The 22,952-nt window shown below is 43.3% G+C and overlaps 1 protein-coding gene across 1 annotated transcript in view; it reads right to left on the bottom strand.

Moving 5' to 3' along the window:
- Window positions 1-6,510: 6,510 nt before the first annotated feature.
- The window catches only part of LOC308378732 (vasoactive intestinal polypeptide receptor 2-like), a gene marked incomplete at both ends in the record, with an annotated part of 28,688 nt that continues 12,246 nt past the window's right edge, over window positions 6,511-22,952 (bottom strand). Inside the window, 10 exon segments of the mRNA XM_080855705.1 lie at window positions 6,511-6,684; window positions 7,594-7,635; window positions 7,987-8,125; window positions 10,314-10,405; window positions 12,479-12,548; window positions 12,772-12,832; window positions 14,384-14,534; window positions 14,790-14,922; window positions 15,422-15,519; window positions 20,340-20,431. Of these exon segments, the coding sequence (XP_080711831.1) occupies window positions 6,511-6,684; window positions 7,594-7,635; window positions 7,987-8,125; window positions 10,314-10,405; window positions 12,479-12,548; window positions 12,772-12,832; window positions 14,384-14,534; window positions 14,790-14,922; window positions 15,422-15,519; window positions 20,340-20,431 (1,052 nt within the window).

A 22,952-nucleotide genomic window follows, 5' to 3' on the forward strand; every position in this document is an offset into this window, starting at 1 on the left:
GTGGCTCCAGTCAAGGGTAGAGCTCACACAATGTCGCCAAAGTTGAAAAACTCCAGGCAATCAATATAAATAAATACTATTAACAAACCATTACAAAAAGAGAGAGAGAGAGAGAGAAAGGGTACAGAGGTAGAGTGTATTCCGTTGTCATACCAATGCCTTTGAAAAACACCCAGCATATCACAAAAAGCAGAGACAGATGCTTGGCATCTATTCTCATGCACAGACGAAAAAGGTCCCTCTCTGGCACACAAGTCCATTCAGGTGTCCTCATTTGCAGATTTGCATCATGAGCAACGGTTCCTCTAGAGTCTTCGGCCGACCATCTGCTCAGCAAGGTCTGTTCATGCCTTGACTGCCTTCCCTGACCCACCTACAAATGAACTTGATCATGGGCAAAGGAGAGGTATAATTAAACACTATGGCCAGGACAGGTAATCATAAACCTATCCGGCTAATTAAAAGACATGAATGGCATTTGGAGCCATGCTTATGTTCAGAAAGTCAATTTTGGAAGGGCTGGGAGAATAAGGAGCCTTTATTTGTCCCTTTAGGTCTTCTAAGTTACCTTTGTCTTTTACACACTCATCATCATTATTTATTTAGGACCCAAGTCTGAAACCTGAATGAAGCAAAGCACTCACACAAGTGCTGTCTAGAAGCGTGTTTATGAAACATCAATGGGCTAAATGTTTTTGTGTTCTTATTTTCTATTTTTGTATGAGTATTTTTTACTATCCTCTTGGGGGGGAGGAGAGGACAGTGTGAGCGGTGACTGTTTTCTCCCCTCCTGGTTGGAGCATTCATTATTCAAGGTGCGCAGAACTCCCATCTGCTGCAAGCGTGTCTACTTCAGCCCGGTCCATCTGAGCCCCCTGGACCTCCCACTTCAGCCTAAGCGCCACTTTCTCACACACAGACACCAACCTTGCCAAAGCATTTTCTGAGCAATAAAGGAGTTTTTTTTTTACTTTGCCTAAAAGTCTGTTTGTTTATTTCGCCCCAAAACCCACTGACGCTTTTCATGGACAGAAGGGGCTGGCTACTCTGTCCTCACTTTATCACTGTTAGGTCTAAATGTCACTTTTCCCTGCAACCTCACCTTGTATTGATTTCTCGACCTGACCCCGACAGCGAGGAGAAAGCCCCTTCAAGCTGTCAATAAAAGCAGGTGGACTTGAAGTTTCTCTCACGACACCAACGATAGCAATACTTTTAACAGCTCAAACGACACACATCAGTCTGCACCCACCGCAGGTTCTATTGATTCTGCCCGGCCGGAACATAAAGTGAAAGACAGAGCACTGTCAGTGGTGGGGCTTTAATGGCCGTGAGAGAGGAAGAGCCTGCTGTGAGGTGCCATTGTGGGAAGGCCCTGCCTAAGTGAAGGCAGAGAGGGGAAGTCACTACTCGTTATATCAATGGGGAAATGTTTTAGAGACTTTGTGTACAGGACAGCAAAGTACATCTGTATTTGCCCCGGTGGGCAATCACATATCAACAATAAATATATAAAGAAAAAAAAAAGAAAAAATTGCAAAGAACGCAATAAATTGACAAAACTAAAATAGGGTCAGAGCGGATTAAAGTGGATGCAGCAATCCATGAAGTGGAGTTATTCGAATGTGAAGGTCTGGGTGTGTGTGTGTGTCTAGGTGTGTGTGTGCGTGCGTGTGCATGAGGTGCTGCCGCATCAGCTCCCCTGAGCTCTTCATCCCTCATCCCCCTCTCTCTCTCTCTCTCTCTCTCGCTTTCTGCTTGAATGGTCACCCCTGGCCGTGCCCCACAGACGCCCTCCCTGTTTTCTCACCCCGTCACACAACACAGTTCCCGTCACATAACACAGCTCCTGTGACACAGAGGCACGAGCCCGTCAGATGAGCCCCCCCCTCCCCCCCGCACACCTCCAGACCTCCAGATGTGTCAACAACTTTTATATGGGAGCAAAGGTTGGAAGTATCAGTCCCGGAGTCCCTTAAGACGTTCTGCCACTATCAACCTCCTGCTCACAACAAACATTTCAAATGGAGCACAGGTAGGCTGCTTTAACCTGATAGTCAAGCAGTTTTTTTCTTCAGGTTTCAAACTTTAATTTATATATACCTTCACCTACAGGTTAGTCGTGAACCTCTTCATAGATGTAACACTAGGATTTTGTCAAGAAAAATGGCAGTATATGAGAATAGATCAAATGTAAATTCTTGTGAAGTTGGTTAAATGTGGTCATTATTTCATACTTAATTGTGAGGCAATCTCTCTGAGAGGCCTCTGTGATGTATTCAACAGGGTGAAATCAAGTTATTTGTGCTCCTTTCAGACAAAGCTTGACAAAAAAGATGGGAAATTAATTGACGTGAACCTTTTTGTTAATCTCTTGACAAGAATATTCAGGAACTGTCAGAAATATCATTACCCTCACCGAAGAAAGGAAATTATTCCAAATACATGAAGCTTCCCATCTGTCTCACATTCTCACACACCCGGTCAAGGGCAGCCTGGACGCACTCACTGTCAGCTCAGGTTAGCATCCCCCAGTATCTCTTTAATCAGCAGAGGGTCTGTGGGGGAAAGTTAGCGGTTAATTAAAAAGAAAGGCAGCATTTAGCCACGGTCAGCTAATGAATGGATCCTAAGGCGGGAGCTACCCGGGTAAACTTTGTGCCCCGTGTGACATCACTGAGTGAGTCCTGCGGTCCTCTGGCCAATATCGAGACCAAAACTGAACTCAGCCAAAGTCATTGGCAAAAATAAAGAAAGGAAGCATGGTGCTGTGGTTGGCCTGAATCTCGTGTCACACGTCTCTCTCAGAGTCTCACGAGGGCGCAATGCCTACATTCATGATAGGTAGCACCTGCAGGAAGACACTGTGAAGATAGTATTGTTAGGAGTTTGGCAGACAAGTAAACAACAGGCAGCACTGATATTGCGTGAAGGCAAGCAAAAATGTACCTGCAGTATTTATAAGGCGGGGCATCAAAGCAGCAGAAAAATGAACAGGCTTGAAAGCTCCTCACATGAGCTCCCAATTCACTGTGAATTCAATGAACACCCCTGCCCAGGTGCAAAGCCACTCGGATGTACAGTATAAAGAAGATGTAGGTCAAAGCCATTCTCTGCCGAAAGACTTTTGTAAGCCTTCTTCTGTGCCAGGGAGAGTCCTTTTCCACAATCAGGAATGACATACGGCCCTTGGATTACAGTCTGAGAATGAAAGGGCCATAGGGAAGCACATCAAAGTAGTTCTCAATGCCCATGGTTCTGAGCAAGGGACAAGGGGCTGTTGCAGGGTTAAGACAAAACAATAGACCCTGTCTGTCCTAGGATTGCCACACACACTACTGACAGGGCCAGCTGCTGTCAGAAGAAATCCCTTTCATTCTGTGTGACAAGGACACTAATACAGCATAAAAGAACAAAATCTCTCAATAGGTTGTATTTTCGGGGGAGTGCATGTTGAGGCATGTTGGCTGTACAAAATTGCTTAACTACCACACACAACTTGTGTTTGCAGACCAGACAGAATTTCTGTGGTGAAATCACACAAGTGATCCTCACTCTCATGCAGCAAGGTCTGCTAATAGATATAGTATGATATCTGAACTGTTTATTTTCTTATCATATCAGGGTATTAAGGCAGGTAAGCCCTCAAATATCCTGTATTTATAGTCAGAGAACTGAACGTTTTTTAACTCTACCCAAGCACTGGCACATTGCCAGAGGGTGTTCACTACAGATAGACAGCAAGTAGGCAAAAATGGAACAAGGATATGCAAAACGAGTCAAAGATTATGCAGTCAAGCACGCGATGAAAATTGGCATATTGTGAGGATGAAACTGACTGCTGGCATTAAATATGTTGGTTTTGCTTGTGACACATACAGTAGATCATATTTGATCAGCCAAGAGTAAAACCCCTCACAGAATGCATAAAAAATGCAAAGACTGAGGATGATACAATGATGATATAAAGAAAAAACTACTTTTTTACAACTATGATAATAATAATCTTTGAGGAGGTTACAGTTCTCGTCCTAAGCCTGGGATCTTGTCATAGTATCAGAATCAGAAACAAAATACATTCAGTTCGGAAACACGACACATCAAAAGCTGAATAAACATATTTATTTCACGGTTTCCCTTATTACCTTTTGCTAATATATATATATATATTAAAAAAACCATGATGGGGCATGTCGATTCATTTTAAATGGCATTAAGACTAAACTTCATAACACTGTACCAAGTAAACAATACCGGAATTCCATATTCAAGATGTAGGAGACCTTCGTGCAATAAGCAAGCCTCCTCGACAAGAACATTCCCTATATACAACTCTGTACAGCACATAATGACAATAACATCCTTCCCAAATCCATCCTTAGTGTTTCATTAAAATATAAAAATACAAAAAAAAATATAAAATACATTCACATGCTGTGAAACATTATTCACCGACTAATTATGACATTCACTGTGAGCGCTCCACAAAGTCTTTCCCCATAAACACCAAGATTACAACAGCAACAAAACAGAGTGCATCATGTGTGTCTTTTAAACATTATCATGGCTTGTACTTTCAGCACACCTCTGAATGAAAGGCTACACGTAATGTGTTTTATCGGGGCATTTAGAAATTAAATCCATATAAACAAATATAGGCAATTATTAATAATTTATTTAACAATTGATTGTTTATTTCAATAAGAAAAAGGGGCAAAGCTAGATGATAAATTAAGGGTGATTTGGGAGAAAGCCATCTTAAACTTGCTAAAAATACAATACATTTGGTAGCACTGCTAATGTATTTCAAATAATGCCATTCTAAAGGTGTTTGCATTCTTCCCCAGTCTGTCAAAGAGAAAACTCAAAACCATACCTCAACAAAGTGTGAACAGACGGGCTCTCAGCATAACATAATGGCATTGCCAACATGCCAAGGCATTGTGCTAAATACTTACGGGAAGAGTAGGATGATCACAAACACTGGACTGGATATGGACACTGTATATGGACTAGGCCTATATCATACATATGTACTATAAAGAAGGCCTATACATATATATATATATATATATATATATATATATATATATATATATATTACTTTTTACCTGTTTTTGCCTGTGGTGTTACAGATAGTCGGTGTCTCTAAGATTCAGGACATGTCTTCATCTCTACATTTCCATTTTTTTCTTTACCATCAAACAGTTTCAACTTGTACAGAATGCAGCTGCCAGAGTTCTTACGAAAAGGAAGAACTGACCACACTACTCCAATACTGGTTTCCAGTGAGTCACAGAATTGACTCTAAAGCACTGCTGTTTGTTTATGAATCACTAAATGGGACAGGACCACATTACCTCTCAGATATGTTTCATCTGCTAGACCTCTCAGCTCACTGGAGAGAAATCTGTTGGTAATACCTACTGTCAGAACTAAACATGGTGAGGCAGCCTTTAGCTGCTATGCTACTCAGCTCTGGAACCAACTTTCTGATGACATCAAAGGTATAGCCAGAAATATACAAGAATAGCCAGCTTCAGATCTAGACTTAGGACCTAACTGCTCTCAGATGCTTTCTGCTATCTGATCAAATGCACTCTACCTTTTATTTATTCAGTTTCTCAATGTTCTGTTATAATGCACTTTAAATCCTGGATGTAGACCTCTAGTCATTCCCGACAGTGACGTCTCAGGCTTACGGCTAAGCCCTATTGGCGAGTCTCTATTTAGGCTCCATTCTCGAGCTAAGCTCTATCTCGGTTCTTTCTATGAAAACGGCTCTATCGGGCTCTTTTAAGGATTCCATTATGGAATCTATTCAGGCTATTGCTCCATGGTTCTCTATTCGGTTTTCCGAAAGAGATAAACACACAGTCAGGAATACTTCCACAATGTTTATATTCTATTTTATGTGCTTTGTATGTTCTTTTAATTATGTTCTTTACCTCCTTTTAATTATATTTGTATTTCTTCACTTGTCTTTATCTTTCCTTTGGATGTTTATCCATGTGCTTCTTTATGTAAAGCACATGGAATTGCCTCTGAATATGAAATGTGCCATATAAATAAACTTGCTTTACTGTCTTTACATTCAGAGGTGTAAACAAAAAATATTTTCCCCTTGTTGTCAGAGGCCCTTCTTTAAGATTATCAGCACACTTGGACACTAAGATACTATTAACTCTATTTGGCAAATGAACTGACTTGTCCTCTGTGTGACTTTGTCTAGAGCATATCATTGTGATATACAATGATGCAAACCTTATTCGGACCAAGTATTAGCCAGAATCAAAGAGGTACTAAAATAACCATAATACTCAAAGTAGCTTCGAGCACAAAGCTACTAAGTACAATACCACAGCTGTTTAAGACGAACATGAAATGAGTAGCACAAGACGTGCTTCACACTTAAGTTGGTTGGTTTCAGATGGAACTCCCCACCCCAGTTCAAAGGTCAGAGTAAAATCTCGGGGAGATGTCAGGACCACGGATCCCAAAAAGTTCTGGTCAGACCACAGTGGTCTCCGTCTGGAGGAAGGACTGAGCTCGGGTGTTGCGCCGGAACTGCAGCATGTTCTCCATGCCGTTGCGGGAGATGGACGAGCTATGCTGCCGGTAGTCCTGGCCAACGTAGCGCTTGAGGCACACGCTCCGCCACTTCCGCTTCAGCTCACTCTGGACCTGGGGCACAGCAGAAACCCCGGTTCAACACGGTACCTTTGTCCTCCAGTCAGACTGTAATGTCTTAAGGGTTGATTTGGGCCGGAAGCAGAGGTGCCTTTCTGTATAACGAAGGGCCACAGGCAACACAGAGAGCTTGTCGACAGATCTGAGGTCAGATCTGAGGTCCACTCCTCTCATCGTTCACTAATACAGTTTACAAATGATCTCAATTCTGAACTATGGCTGGTCTTTTTCATTGTAGCATCTAATGCCTATGACACTATGCACCGTTTTTAACAAGATTTCCATCAACAGTCCCTGACATGTTTATCCAGTTGTAGAGTTACAGAGCAGTGCAGGAATGCTTATCATGTGTGGTCACTTGGCACCGAGCTCTATGGTCGAGCAAACACCATTTAGCCTGTCCGTATAACCTTTGCCTTAGCATTTAAGGAGTTTTAAAATGTTTATTTTGTGATGAGATCAGTTCCTGGTTGCAGTGTCCTGACTGAAAGAGTCAACATGGTCTGTGTTTTAATTGCTTGATGATCTAGTCATTGTGATCAAGGTGATTGGATGTGAATTCAAAATATAGACACGTCAGTCCTGTCCTATTTAAGGAACACTGAGGAGTCAGCTGGAACCTCAAGAGATACATTATGAAAAGGAAGTCCTAAATGTTATATCCTGCTAATATCCTTCAATCACGGTTATGAAGGTTATGGGAATAATAACAGTAACTGTATAGTTGGCCAGAAATGGAAACTTGGGGTGGTTTGTACATGTTCTTGAATGATATAGCTGGGGTTTACAGCTGGAATGGCATAGCAATGTTTCAGGTAACTGTGTGGATTTACTGGAGTTGCCTAGCGGGAACTATAAAGTTAATGTTGACATAAAAAGAGTCAGGTTGGAGGACGGACTTACCTCACTGTTCAGAAAGCAATACAGGATGGCAACAACAAGGCCCTAGAGATAAGAGAATTATTCATTACATAACAGAAGGATCTGAGAGATAAGATAAGGGTCATATTTACAAATAAGATTCATCTTTTGCACATTCTGCTGACAATTTCTTAAGGTCTCTTGAGAGCTCTTCTTGGATCAGTTGTGGAGACATACTGATATATGGTAAGCAAGGGTCTCAAATACTACAATTCATCTACTGACAAGAAGCCAAAATGGGCTTAGAGGACTTCGATAACACAGTAATGCTCTCTGATTCTCTGTAATCTTTTTTTTTTGACTGAGTGCTGATAACATATCTTCTCACAGCACATCACTCGGAGGTTTACGGCCAGGAGCCAGCTTTATTGTTACCTGAAACGACCCGAAGCACAAGTCAAAGAATATTTTGTATTTTTCTATGGCTTCACTCTCCTTCTCCATGATGTAAACAAACACAACATAATTAACTCCAAATAATGGAATCAACAGAAGTGTTGACTTTGCCAGCCTCCTGAGGAAAAAAAACATAATACATCAATATAGACATATATAATTAGCATACTGCATGATGTGAATATTGAACTACAATTAAATGCAGAAATTAATAAATACATAAATATCCAAAGTTGACTTATTGATCAATCAAACAATTACAAAAGGTGTAGAAGTAACATCTTCTCTGTGCAACAGGGGTGCAAACTCATCAGAGATTAAATAGTTGACAAAGATGAGAACCCCCTAGCTATGCCTCCCCCCCCCATACAGAGGAGAAAACAATCAAGCTAGTGTAACAATAGAGACCTGGGGCCGTATTCACAAAGCCTTTTATCTTACCACTAGGAGTGCTCCTAACTCGCGCTAAAACCTTTTACGTAGGAGTAATTTCTTAAAAGTGATTGACAACGGCTCTGAGACCTACTCATACTAAGGATAATACCAACTCCTAAGCTTAAGATAAAAACTCCGTTGCTATGGATGACGTCGCTTCTCATGCACGAGTTTAGAAGGGGTGAGGACGGTGATTGGTTGTTGACAGGCTCTCTCATTAAAAACTCATTCGTGACGTCTCTCTAACAATCCCACTATATCGACTGAAAATAAGAGAATAACCTAGGCTTCAAATTAAGTCATATTAAATAGTTATGGACAGTGCAGTTAGCAGAATGCACACGCATGATGACAAGTTTGTGCATCCAACGGGAATGACACTTTGCACGTTAAGAGAAATATAAAGCGATCAATATAAAATATGGCAATTGCATGTAATCAAGGCAGTAATAATTAAAGCACCCAGCAAACTGTAAGGCTATTATATTTCCAGCCCTTGACCACTTCAAATATCAGCACATGCGGCCCTTTAAGCCCTCCAATCTTAATTGATCAAAGCGAAACGAACGTGAAGCCTAAGCGAAAGCCTACTGGTCCCAGGACCAATAGCCACTGTCACCCCAGCGGCATCCATCTGGTAAGTTCTCAAAAACCTGCTGCAGACCGCTCTGCGTTGAAATGCACAAGTCATCGGTACATCCAACTGTTGGATGATGTGGGGTCTACAGTGCGTTGATAGTTTGATGAATTAAACGGCTGAATGATGATCCCCAGTGTCGTCATTTGCGTTTTCCGCGAAGCCAAATAGCCTATCTTTATGTTTCCAAACATTTCACTTCGGGACACATCGTTGTTTAAAGGCGTCATTGCATCCCGCGCTAATTCTACGACAATATTAATACCTTCACGGTTTAAGCAATGTCTTTTATCAATTCCAAGTCGGCTGCAGCCATCTTACGATTTTTTGTGAATAGGTCTTAGTGACTTAGGAGTCCTCATGAGGAGTTTTAAGCTGTCCTAGACTTAGGTGCTACTTTTAGGGATAAAATATTTTGTGAATTGCTCTTAGTAAAAAAAAATAGGAGTCCTACATTTAAGACTGACACGCCCATTATTTTTAGGAGTTTCTCCTAAATTCGCCACTTATGAGCTACTTTTAGCCCTAAGATTCTTTGTGAATACGGCCCCTGGTGTTACAATAAATACTGCTTTAGCTAAGGAATAAAAGTTCAGGGATGTAACTCCTGTAAAGTGTGAGTTAAGTACTAGTTAGAGGGGATAGCAATAGAGGAAAGATAAGGAGAGGTAGAGGAAGGAAGAGGAAGTTCAAGTTAGGAAAGGAGGTGCACTCTGAAAAGTTGGGTCTTCAAGAGCATTGGTTACGGTAGGAATATCAGGGTAAGCCAATCAGAGGCAGTGTAAGGTGGGTCAAGCCGTTGAAAAAAAAAAAAGGGTGATGTGTTATGACCTATTTTAAGGTCAAAGAATTTCGCCGAACGGTGACAAGTTTGCACCCCTGCTGCAAGAGCACAAAGCACAACAGCCCAGATTGCGAGCACTCAAGCTCTTTCACTTTATAGTTCTCTAACAACAGCATGCTCCTTCTGTCTAAAACTGAATAGACTGCAATCCTAATCATGCCGAGACCTCCATGTCTAGGCTAGACAAAAACATCATTTGGGAAATAAATCAGCCAGGAACACAATTTCCATCACACGAATCAGTAAATAACAACTGGCAGTTCAGCCAGCTGAAAATCAAAACCCTCCCACTTATCTAGTATGTGTTTTAGTTCAAGTGAGGGCATTCTGCGCTAACTTCTGTCGTTTGTGTTGGTGTGTTAGTCGGTGTAGAACTCTTATGACACTAACTTGTACTGAGACTGATCAGTTCCTCCTACATCTGGGCATCTCAGCTTCTCCACCAAGATCCGTATGATGCTGATGAAGAGGATAAAATTGATCTAATAAAGAAGCACAAAACATCACCTATGTCATATTTTATATTTGGCATATATTTATCATGACTTTCCACAGGTACCATAACACATTATGCAACAAATAATCCTGTAAACACATAGAATATAGATTGATCAAAACAAAACCATATATCCTCTACGATACATTGTTTGTTTGTGTCAACACTTTATTTTTAAAAAGCACTCAAATCTTTAAACCACTCCCTGCCGTTTGCACTATGATAGGGTCCATTAACACCATTATGTGTCTTGGCTTCATCTGGAATGGATTCCTGATGCCCTGCTTTGTATCACAATCACTGGTAAAGCTTTTGAGAAGGCTGGCAGGTAGGTCAAACGCAGGCGTTGGCATTAATTAAAGCTCGGGGAGATAACGCCAAACAGAGTGACAGCTTAGAGGCTTTTTGCAGGGCACCACGGAGAGCCTGCTGCTAAAGTGGCCCACATGGAGCTTTTAAATGTTTAGCTTGACACACACACACCCACACACCTGCATTTATTTATTGTTGTCTAATTTCTGAAAACACTATGAGTGGGGGGAAGTGTTCAGCTGTGCTTCTGTCTGACACCACCCCCAACCCCCACTGAGAGCTGTTATTTTGGAGGTGAGGGAGATTTCTGATGTTGCAGGCTAGCAAAACTAATGCCACAAACTTGAACGTGATTCATGCTTATTAACGTTTCTCCTTGTCAAAAGCTAAAGAAGAGGACAAGCAGAAGACAAACTCAGTGCTTGAGGCTTCGCCCTTTGAAGGGACATCTCAAAAGCTCATGTCAGTGGACAAGTGCAGAAGTGTTAAGCCCATGAACAGCAGTACATTTATGGGGGTGCAAACAACCAAAATGACAAGAGCTTAGCTAGGTCATGTGATAACTTCCCCACACATGAGCTCACAGTCATTTCCACCCGCACACCTCAACTGGCCTGGACAAGAACATTATCCTTACATCCCCCCACCACTGACATCCCCCGACCACTGACATTCCTGTTCATGCAGTAGGTTTGGGCATTAGTATGTCAAGAGCAATAGATCACTTGACAAACAACCAGATTCAATTACCTTGCCTGAAAGCTGTTATGGCAAGTTTATGTGAATGACAAACAGACACGGCTCATTCTCAGACTCACTCACACATGAGGCACTCTGTTTCGCAGCTGTGAGGTTGGGAACCATAAGCAGGGAGATATGAGCATACTTACTATAACAGAGGCCATAAGCAGGGAGATATGAGCATACTTACTATAACAGAGGCCATAAGCAGGGAGATATGAGCATACTAACTATAACAGAGGCCATAAGCAGGGAGATATGAGCATACTTACTATAACAGAGGCCATAAGCAGGGAGATATGAGCATACTTACTATAACAGAGGCCATAAGCAGGGAGATATGAGCATACTTACTATAACAGAGGCCATAAGCAGGGAGATATGAGCATACTTACTATAACAGAGGCCATAAGCAGGGAGATATGAGCATACTTACTATAACAGAGGCCATAAGCAGGGAGATATGAGCATACTAACTATAACAGAGGCCATAAGCAGGGAGATATGAGCATACTTACTATAACAGAGGCCATAAGCAGGGAGATATGAGCATACTAACTATAACAGAGGCCATAAGCAGGGAGATATGAGCATACTTACTATAACAGAGGCCATAAGCAGGGAGATATGAGCATACTTACTATAACAGAGGCCATAAGCAGGGAGATATGAGCATACTTACTATAACAGAGGCCATAAGCAGGGAGATATGAGCATACTTACTATAACAGAGGCCATAAGCAGGGAGATATGAGCATACTAACTATAACAGAGGCCATAAGCAGGGAGATATGAGCATACTTACTATAACAGAGGCCATAAGCAGGGAGATATGAGCATACTAACTATAACAGAGGCCATAAGCAGGGAGATATGAGCATACTTACTATAACAGAGGCCATAAGCAGGGAGATATGAGCATACTTACTATAACAGAGGCCATAAGAAGGGAGATATGACCATACTAACTATAACAGAGGCCATAAGAAGAGATGAGCATACTTACTATAACAGAGGCCATTATGGGCCAGTTGATCACCCTCCAAGGGATGACGTTGTCGTTCCTCTCCCAGCACCTAATGGAGATATGTCCTACATCAGAATATTCTTTTGTTCTTTTATTTAGTTTGAGCCGTGTCTGTCAAGTGGAAGCACTACTGTTTTCAGGACTTGCTGCAATAAATTGAAACATGTGGATCAAAGGAGAGTTGTCCACGATGTTTTTGTTTTGTTGCCTGTTCCCTGGAGTAGAAGCAAGCAGCAGAAATAATGACATAAATGTTGTGCTGAGATGCTCACCCCGTGTCCTCCAGGTAAACTCTGCTGATGATCCATGCTATCACAAACACTGTTGGGAATCCTGAGGAGACCAGAGACTCAGTGAATTATCCATCAACAGCGTGAGAAACAATAACATCACAGCAGAGGTAATAATATACGTAACAGTGCTGCCGTTGCATTAAACTTCACATCTCTATTGTGACCCATGGTGCTCTGTTTCTATGAAGAGCAAAAAACGTCAGTTCAGCCCTGAGTGAATATGATTTGTGAATGATCCAATCCATGAATAAAATATCTTTGTGGAATTTGTTTGGTCTTAGATTACTTTCTGTATATGGACTTTCTGCCCTACGTACAGCCAAAACTCCTTGAAACTAAAATGTACCTAGAAAGAGCGAACTTTAAAAACAAATTGACTATCGATTGATTTTTCCTCTGTTCATCCCACCAAAACCCTACGTGCACAGATAAGTGTGAGGCTTAAAGTGGTTGGCTTAGAAGAGCACTTCCTGATTGATGAAGTTGTCCAATACAGTCTCCAATTCACAGAAGTAAACTGTGATAATTTAAAGGAAGGCTGTGGACACACACACACACACACACACACACACACACACACACCATACGCAAACACACACACACACACACAAACACACACACACACACACACACACACATGCGCGCACACACACTCATACAGACACCCATACAGCTTCAAAAATGGCCCTTAAGTGTCATGTCAAAGTGGGACATGTGAATGGGGGGGTCTTGTTTATTATCACTGTCACCATGAAAGAGAATCTTAACGAGGTGTTGATGTGATGTTCCTCGTGAGCCAAAGTCCACCCCAGCCCACAGTGCCAGTGGAAGCACTAAGAGAGCGGTGGAGGCTTAGCATGTCACTCTCATTTCTCTTCTCCTCTGGGCAAATACTTTTTTTCCAAGTTAGATAGTCAGGGACAATTATGCTCCGATGTGATAGTTTTTTTTCATGCACCGCGCATCCGCATACTATGATGAGCGCAGTGGTTTCATTTGTACTATAAAGCAACAAACAATCCCCCAGTGTGAGACTGCAAAGCAGAATACAGAGATAGCGCTAGCATTGTGATTGTGTGTGTGTATGTGTGTGTGTGTGTGTGTGTGTGTGTGTGTGTATACAAGCACCAAAAGCCTGATTTGATTAAGGCCATCTCATTATTGCGCCACTCAGGATGAAAGAGAGCAAGTTCAGAGGGACGGCCATCAGTGTGCGAGCCACAACACTGGTAAATATTCTTTCATCTACTCCTCCACCAAGGTTAAGGGTCAATGCAAAATCTTTCCATTTTTTTGAGAAGTTGCACTGCCACATAAAGAGCCTTTGGCTCGGCAGTGAGTGGCCGTTATCTCTTTTAGTTGAGGCATGAGTGGGGTCAGAAACATAAATGACAAAGACAGGAAAAAGACTCACGGCGGAGCGGGGTCAGTCACCTAAGAGGAAGTAAAAGGAGTGCCTGAGATACGAGTCCATGTTTCCAGGCACGCGCCCAAAAACCTCCCCGCCGTGTCCTATCAAACGTTAGTCACTGAAGACAAAGTTCTTGGATGGGTTTGCTGGAAGCTAAAAAGTGATTTGGGCCAGACCTACCCCATCCGATGAGGAGATAGATGATGAAGTGCCTGTTCTCTGAGAAGATCACCATGAGGAGTGTGTGAAGGTACAGCCCCTCCACCAGCAGCCAGAAGAAGTTGGCCATTATGAAGTAGTGGAAAAACACCAGGCTCACCTTACATCCAATCTGTACAGATAGGGGGGCAATGGGAGACATGTGTCTGGCTTGGGTCCAATCAACACACCGACATCTGTTTAGTAACTCACATGTAAATACTTACTACTGAACTGACTGCATATTCAACACTGTTTCACTCAAAGAGAGGGGGGGAGGAGAGAGAGAGAGAGAGAGATAGAGAGAGAGCATCTGCTTTGGTGACTGCCATGATCATACACATGATCATGCCAGGACATTTTGCCTGTGCGAGTGTAAGGGACTCACATAGGATGGCTGTTCTGTGCAGTCCTCATCATATGAGAACAATATGGCATCCTTGGTCAGAATGGCTATGGCTCTCAGAATGAAGGAGAAGAAGAGGTTCAGATGGATGTAGTTCCTCGTGCAGTGGAGCTTTCTATAGATATTGCACACAGACACAGACACAGAGACAGACACAGAGACAGACACAGAGACAGACACAGAGACAGACACAGACACACACACATACAAAAAATCACACATCCACAAAATGTTCGTTAATGAAAAATCGTCATGTCATCTCAACCAAACAATCCTGTTCTACTGCTATGGAGCAAATTTAATCAAATACATTATTCATCAAAACTGCTTGTTCATTTATGTGAACCCTACTGTAGCAAAAGTCTGCGACAAGATAAATAGGATCAAGACAAGATATGATTCCAGTGTGCAATGTTTACATTCACTGTCATCACAAGTGTGTGGAGGGATATCCAAAAATACCAGCAGTCACTGCAAGGCCAAGTCTTTAATGACAGTCATTAATATCTGCCAAAAGCTCTTTTACTATAACACGCTACTCTTGTGTGTGTGTGTGGGGGTGTGTGTGTGTGTGTGTGTGTGTGTAGATATCACCATCTTGTCACCATCCTCACCGGAACAGACAAAGGATGGCGCTGCCCGTGATGAGGGCAATGAGGGAGAGGCTGTGGCCCAGAGTGTAGAGCGTCTTCACCACCACATAAAACACCAGCTGTGCACAGGCAAGGGGAATGAGATCAGAGGCCACACTGAAATGAGCCCCACCGCTCACAGCCAAACCAAACCATTAACAGAGGATCCCAACAAATGAATGCATACAATTAAGCCATAGACGTCTCTGGAGGATCCCACCAAATTAATGCATACAATAAAGCCATAGACGTCTCCTGATCTGTTCTGGTAATGGTTCAGTAAATGACCTTGATGCTTCCATACTTGTGCCACAGTAGCTAATGCTTATACGCACAGTATGCAAATACAGTTATGCGATCTGCTGTTTATTTTCTACTAAATCTATCATCCTTTATTCAGGGGATGATAAAGGGCTGTGACAAAACATATCTGATGGAGGAGCAACGTTAGTCTATATTTCTATTTTCTCTCTTCCCATTTTTAATATAAATCATCAATCAAGCCCAGGCCTTACACAGTCTGGTGCAGATAAACACACAACCACACAACCACACAACCACACACACACACACACACACACACACACACACACACACACACACACACACACACACACACACACACACACACACACACACACACACAGCTGTAACTAAGTACAGATCGCTATCACTGAGGGTTGCTTGTAAAATCCTCTCCTTACAGCAGGAATGAGGGAGAGCTGAGTGAAGGGAGGGGTGGAGTAAGTGGGGGCCGGGGTTTGTGTTTGTGTGTGTGTGTGTGTGTGTGTGTGTGTGTGTGGGGGTGTGTGATGAAGTTGAAACGCGCATCCTTCATCAACAGCATTCTTTACCCCTGAGACACAACCTGGTAGGGCAGGCGGAGGACAGACCCATAACCACATGCTTCACGCACCACTTTGGGGGAGACAGCATGGAGGACAGACCCATAACCGCATGCTTCACGCACCACTTTGGGGGAGACAGCATGGAGGACAGACCCATAACCGCATGCTTCACGCACCACTTTGGGGGAGACAGCACGGAGGACGACCGGGGCATTTGGCCAGCATACTGGACGCACTCCAGATGGACTTTTATTTGAATGTAGTTTCTCAGTGTGTGTGTGTGTGTGTGTGTGTGTGTGTGTGTCTGTGTGTATGTGTGTGTGTGTGTGTGTGTGTGTGAGTGTTTTACTCTGCGATACGTCTGTCTGTGATGTTTCCCAGACGTCAAATGTTCTGCCAGGAGCTGTAGGTGTCAGCTTGGGAGAGTTTTGAGATGGAAGCAAATATTTGGAGGCTGATGGATCGACCCCACAAACATTCTCGCCCCGAAGGGATCTCTTCCTTTGAGATATCAGTGTTTATGTGTAATATACCACAATCTCCATCTACAATCTGCCCTCATACAAGAACCTACTGTCCACCCAGACAGAAATGCATTTCTCATGACCAAATCTGTGCCTCCCACAAAGAATGTCCTCGAAAGGCAATGTTACGGAGGCCTTAAGGAATGCCTCATATGTGATACTCAGCAAGCTTAAAGTAAAAATGGAAAACCATGCTGACCGATGGAAGTTTCAAACACACGTCGTGGCTGTATGTCATTTTCAGGTTCACCCAACAACACATCAGCATGAGACAGAAGCCAGTCACCCCCAATTTAACAGACAGGAAGGTTTGGAGGGGGAAAAGAATAATTTCCTTTTCCAGACAGACACTTATACACTGGCAGACAAATATACGTGGAGCCTCTTTGGAATGCGCTTTCAGGGATGCCCATGGAAAGTACCTGGAGAGGCTCACAGACCACAGAAGGTGACCTTAAAACTGTTCTCAGAACAGCAGGGCTATCGACCGAGCCCTTTTAAAAAATAAATCAAGGAAGGGGTAGTCATATTCTAACAAATTCATCAGCTGGTATACATCATGGTGGGTCATGTCCTGTTCCGTTTACAGAGGGAGGGTGGGCTGACCAAACACTTCAGCAGACGCATTTCCTCCAAACCTAAGCAGCTGAAGTTTGACAGTAAACAGTTCATCACCTGCCCCTCTCAGCCATGTCTCCATTGCTCATGTTCATACTTCACATACTAAAACACATTGCTCATGTTCATACTTCACATACTAAAACAAGTATGTTGTGTCCCCCCCCCCCCCCACACACACACACATGCTGAAGTGTTGTTTATGCTGTTATAAAACTCGTGTTAGTCTAACTCAGCTCTCTATCTCAACAGTATTGACTACACAATGTCCCTCCCTCGAACTTAAAGCTCATAAATCATGCCTCCTTAAAAAGAACTCTGGATTTTGTCACACAAAAATAAATACAGCAAGGTTATAGGATCAAAGTCTAGACTCATCCATCTCTAGGGCCGATGTCACAGTCCAGAAATACTGACGAGAAGGCAGGTTCTCATAGAGACCGAATCAGAGCGGGACACAAAAGCAGGATCCTGACCAGTCCAGTCCAACGCAAGGTCAGCCCCACACAGACGAGTCCCCAGGAGGGGAACTTTGTGTCATCTCCACTAATTCAAGGAGACAATTCCCGAACGGGCTTTTTGTCGGAATGACCTCGGCTACTGTTCCCCTTTTCCCCTGCAGGAAATTGCTCAGATGTTTAATTTCCCGCCGCACACAGGTATGGAATGAGAAAACAATTGGCTGCCAGCTCTTTTGCAGATGAACATCAGAGAGAGAGCGGCCTGGCAAGGGTCCCACAGTGCAGGCACTGTAGTCTCTCTTTGATTGAGAGGTGAAGAGGCCGCGTGCTTATTAACCTATTTCTCTTTCCTAAAAACAACTCAGACCTCATTCCTTTCCCTCGGTGGGACTGTTTGGTGGTCCACACCAGAAAAGCTGTGATCCCTCGACATTTTAATGCTTTCTGACAGAAGTAGGTTTAAAGGTCCCTTGTGTATGTGTGGGGATGGGGTTTGTTTGAAAGTTACAAACATTTAACCTTTTCAACTCAGAATAAGGTTCAGAATGCTGGTGGACAAAACAAAATCATTACTTGTTTTCACCTTCGCTAGTATGGTGTCTGGCTATGCTTCCATGTCCCTCAACTAACGACATCCCAAGCCATCCGTCACTCCCTCAGACACAACAGGTTTGACCGACAAAGCCAAACTACATCTATCACCGCAAGAACACAAGCATTGGATTCTGCTGCGCGAAAAACAGGACGGACTTTAACAAGATAAATAGGTTCCTATTTTTTCCCTGGGTCATTATTTTGTGTGTTATTGTGTCTGGATGCAGAGTGAACACTGAGGACGCCTCTGAGGCTAGTACAACAGGAGCAGTATGCCCTGATACCCCCCATGTTCAGGTGCCTCCTTTAAAGTTTGAAGGCTACGATGACAAGGGCAGTGGCTGAAAACTGAGTGCGATTTGTTTGCACGACACAGATCACCAATCCAGATTCCCTGCACAGCGTTTACTAATCAAGTCATTCCTCCATTTGACTTATGCTCACAATGTCAACGATCCCATTTGACTCATGCTAATGTGGTCACTGCTTGAATTCTGTGAGATGAAAGTGATTCAGTCCATGGCTGGTGAAGACTAATCTTAACATGAGATTAGAACACAAGACCATCACATGTGTTAAGATCAGAGTGCTTATGATGCAGAGTACTAAATCAAATCACACTTATTCTATGGCCAAAACACAACCACACCCACACATTTACACTGGAGTTATCCCAGGTTCAGGACCCAGATTCCATGGTGCTTTCAGTCTCCATAATATCTCACTTAGAAAAGTATTCACCTCCATTCCAGTCAATGGCAGGTGTTAATGCCTCGATGATTTCATGGAGGCATGGTCAAACCCACCCGAGGGTGAAACTTCTAATTTCATGGCCAAATTACGTTTTTCGTCTCAAACTTGTGAGCGCTGGAAGATAATCCACTGAACTAGAGAGCCTCGAAAAGTTAGAGGGAGAATTTGAAACTTTTTAACTTTAGTCATTATTGGAAAAGTTCTTTCATTTTGGGCTCAGCTTCTTTTCTGCCTCCATCCCTGGTGGAGGAGGGAAACTCACTTTCTTTACTGACTGTACTTGTAACTCCAATTATTGGCCCTCTCTAATTGTGGGTTCACTTTTGCAGACATTGCAAGAAGACCAGCTCTCACATATGGAAGGCCTCTAAGGGGATCCCAATATTTAATGTGAGATCATTATGCCTGTCTCTCCCCTCACCTCATTATTCCTGTTTTCTCTTCTCCCACTTTCTTTCTTTTTTCACTCATTCTCTCCAATGCCCTCAAATAAACACACACACACACACACACACACACAAACACACACACACACACACACACAAACACACACACACACACACACATACATGAACACGCATACACACAAACACACACTCGAAGACACACATAAATACTGACATCTGGATAGAGACATAAACATCTCCTTTTACCCCTCCTCCCACACCTCCCACCATCACCCCTCTCCCCCGTTCTCTTCCTCCCTCTCTCAATCCCACTCAAATAACAAACAAACACCCCCATGTCAGCGCCAGCGGTGCTGATAGAAGTCTAACCCAACCAGGGGCCCATCTGGTAGGCTGGGGCTGGAGGCTGGAGCGCGTCAGACAGGCACCTGAGGCTGAGTGCAGCGCATGGTTCACACTCACGACACATGAGATCATGGAGACACCACATCTTTCCAGCCAAATCCCATCCAGTCACTTTCTCTTTGACATTAACGGGCCACTGGACAGCTTCCAGACAAGCCATACCTTTCCACTCTTCAAAAGAGTATCTGGCCCTCTTCTTGCATCTCAAGACCCTTACAACAAACATAACGGTGTGGATTGAATGTGGCTATGAAGATTGCATGTGTGACGTGCTGAACCTTGACTCTTACCTTGGTGGGTTGTGGCTTGACCCAGCAAACACTGTGTATGCCGGGGTAGACGTCTGACCAGCCATCAGAAGAGCAGTTCCTGCTGATGTCTCCTTTTTACACACACACACACACACACACACACACACACACACACACACACACACACACACAAGAATGTGAAAAACTTTAACATCTTAAACTTTTTATATTACATGATGCAAAGATATTATATGACTTGAAATAACACAAGCCTTGAACTATACACATTCAAGGGCAGCTCCCACACAATCATCCTGACTGCATATCCCAATACAAAAGAAAACAAAGAATTAGATATAATGGCCATGTTCCGCTCAGCCATCCTCCGATGAAGCACATAAACTCCCATCTATATTTCAGGGGCCAGGGGCTAAGAGAGATGAATCTTTAATGGGTCTGCTCTCTCTGCTCCTCCAGGACCACCAGAACCCTGCACTCATCACAGAAGAGCATGAAGGACATGAAGCCTGAGCAGTTTGAGAGGGACATGAGAATGGAAAGAGCCAATGGACTCACACACACACACACACCCACACACACACACACACAAACTTACACACACTTACACACACATGCAGACACATACAGACACACACACACACACACACACACATACACACTTTCACACACACACATGCATACACACACACACATGCAGTCACATACAGTCGCACACACACAAACACATTTGCACACACACAGACACAGACACATACACACAGATGCAAATAAAAGCTATGCACATACATGCATGCCATAGACTACATACTACACACTATGGGCCCTATCTTGCACCCAGCGCAATTGACATTGTCACCGACGCATGTATCATTCCTATCTTGCACCCGGCGCACAGCGCGATTTTCCCTCCAGAGGCGCGCTTCGAAATGAACTTGCGTCGACATGGGCGGGGGCGGAACAGAGAAGGCGTTTCTCTGGCGCAAGTGGTATTTTGCAGTTTCAAATACAACGCCGTGCGCCGTGCGCCATTGACCAAAAAAAAGCTGGTCTAATGTGAGGCGCAATGTCTAAAGTCTGTAACGCGTATTCAGAACGCTATTTTAAGGGCGCATGTGCTTGCCCGCACAGTATAGGACCTGTAGGCTACACTTTACTTCTGTCGTCTTCACGAGAGATTTACACCGATTGTTTGGCAAGCCATATATAATTACAAGGAAAATAAAGTATTTACCACATGAGGAAATCATTGTGATATCCGTATCCAAGACATTTAAAAACTAGGCATACATCTAGCGTACACAATTGACCCAAATGATTCAGGTTAATTGAAGCTGCGTGACATTTGATTTATTGTATGGCTTTGTTGCATTTATTTAATGCCAGTATTATTATAAATCTTGTAAACTCATATCTGTGTATGTGGACTTTATTTATGTACCTTGGGTTTGGTCAGCTGGTGCACTGGCTTGGGTGCCGATTTCCATGCCCCCAAATCCCTGCACGCTCTCAGGCGTGAGGGTAGACGTGGCGATGTCCTCTGCTGCCGTCAGATCCTGGGTCGAGGCAGATCCACCTCCCGTGAAGGCACGAGAACGTGTGTTACCTTCCAGCTTGGATGTCCCACGTCTCCGGACGTCATTATAGCGTTTTCGGCAACGTTTTCGGGTGCCCCGTTGCAGAAACAATCACGGCAATATCTTGACATGCTTGCTTGACTTTGCTTACTTTTGGAGGGTTTCTCGCATCCCCATATATATCTATCTCCCGGCTTTTTACAAAGCCATACAATAAATCAAATGTCACGCAGCTTCAATTAACCTGAATCATTTGGGTCAATGTGTAGGCTACATGTATGCTTATTTTTAAAATATCTTGGATATGGATTTCACAATGATTTCCTCAAGTGGTAAATACTTTATTTTCCTTGTAATTATATATGGCTTGCCAAAAAATTGGTGTAAATCTCACGTCGGTCTCCTCGGCTGTGAATTTCTCCGGTCTTCCACCAGGTAATTCCGCCATCAAAATAACAAGCCGCTATGGACTATGCGCTTCTCGCTCTTAAAGGGAATGTGAAATGACGCTCCGATTGGTTTATTGCATATTACGCCCAAACCACACCTATGGCTGAGTAACCTCCTTTGGACCAACCCTTTTGACACTTGCGCTGGACGCAAGTGTGTTTTTTCCGCCGTTAAAATAGCAACTGCGCCATAGAGCCGCCCACACAGCTACTTGCGCTTGGCGCCGTCCTACTTGCGTTTCTGATCGGCAAGATAGGGCCCTATGTCTTATCACATCAAACTGATGACGACATCTTTCTCATTCAGCCGCTGACAAAACTGCTTTACGTGCAATCTGTAGTGTCACTGTGTCACAATGACTAACAACAGGTAAGCCTGGGGCAGCCCAGTGCGCTGTGTTAGCATCACATCTTCCTGCTGATCCAATACATATTAGCCTTGACATCATCTGGAATTGCATGGTGCTTTCTTGATGAAGGTGCTGTGAATGATGTGTGAGTGATTTGTGTCATGTACTGTCGTCACCATTATCTTTGCGACTTGGGAACTGGCAGGCCAGCTCCGTCCCAGTGCCTCTGCCGTCAGCCACAGCTCTCCCCTATCTGAA

This window comes from Sprattus sprattus (genome assembly GCF_963457725.1).
Source record: "Sprattus sprattus genome assembly, chromosome: 17".
NCBI classification, from domain to species: domain Eukaryota; kingdom Metazoa; phylum Chordata; class Actinopteri; order Clupeiformes; family Clupeidae; genus Sprattus; species Sprattus sprattus.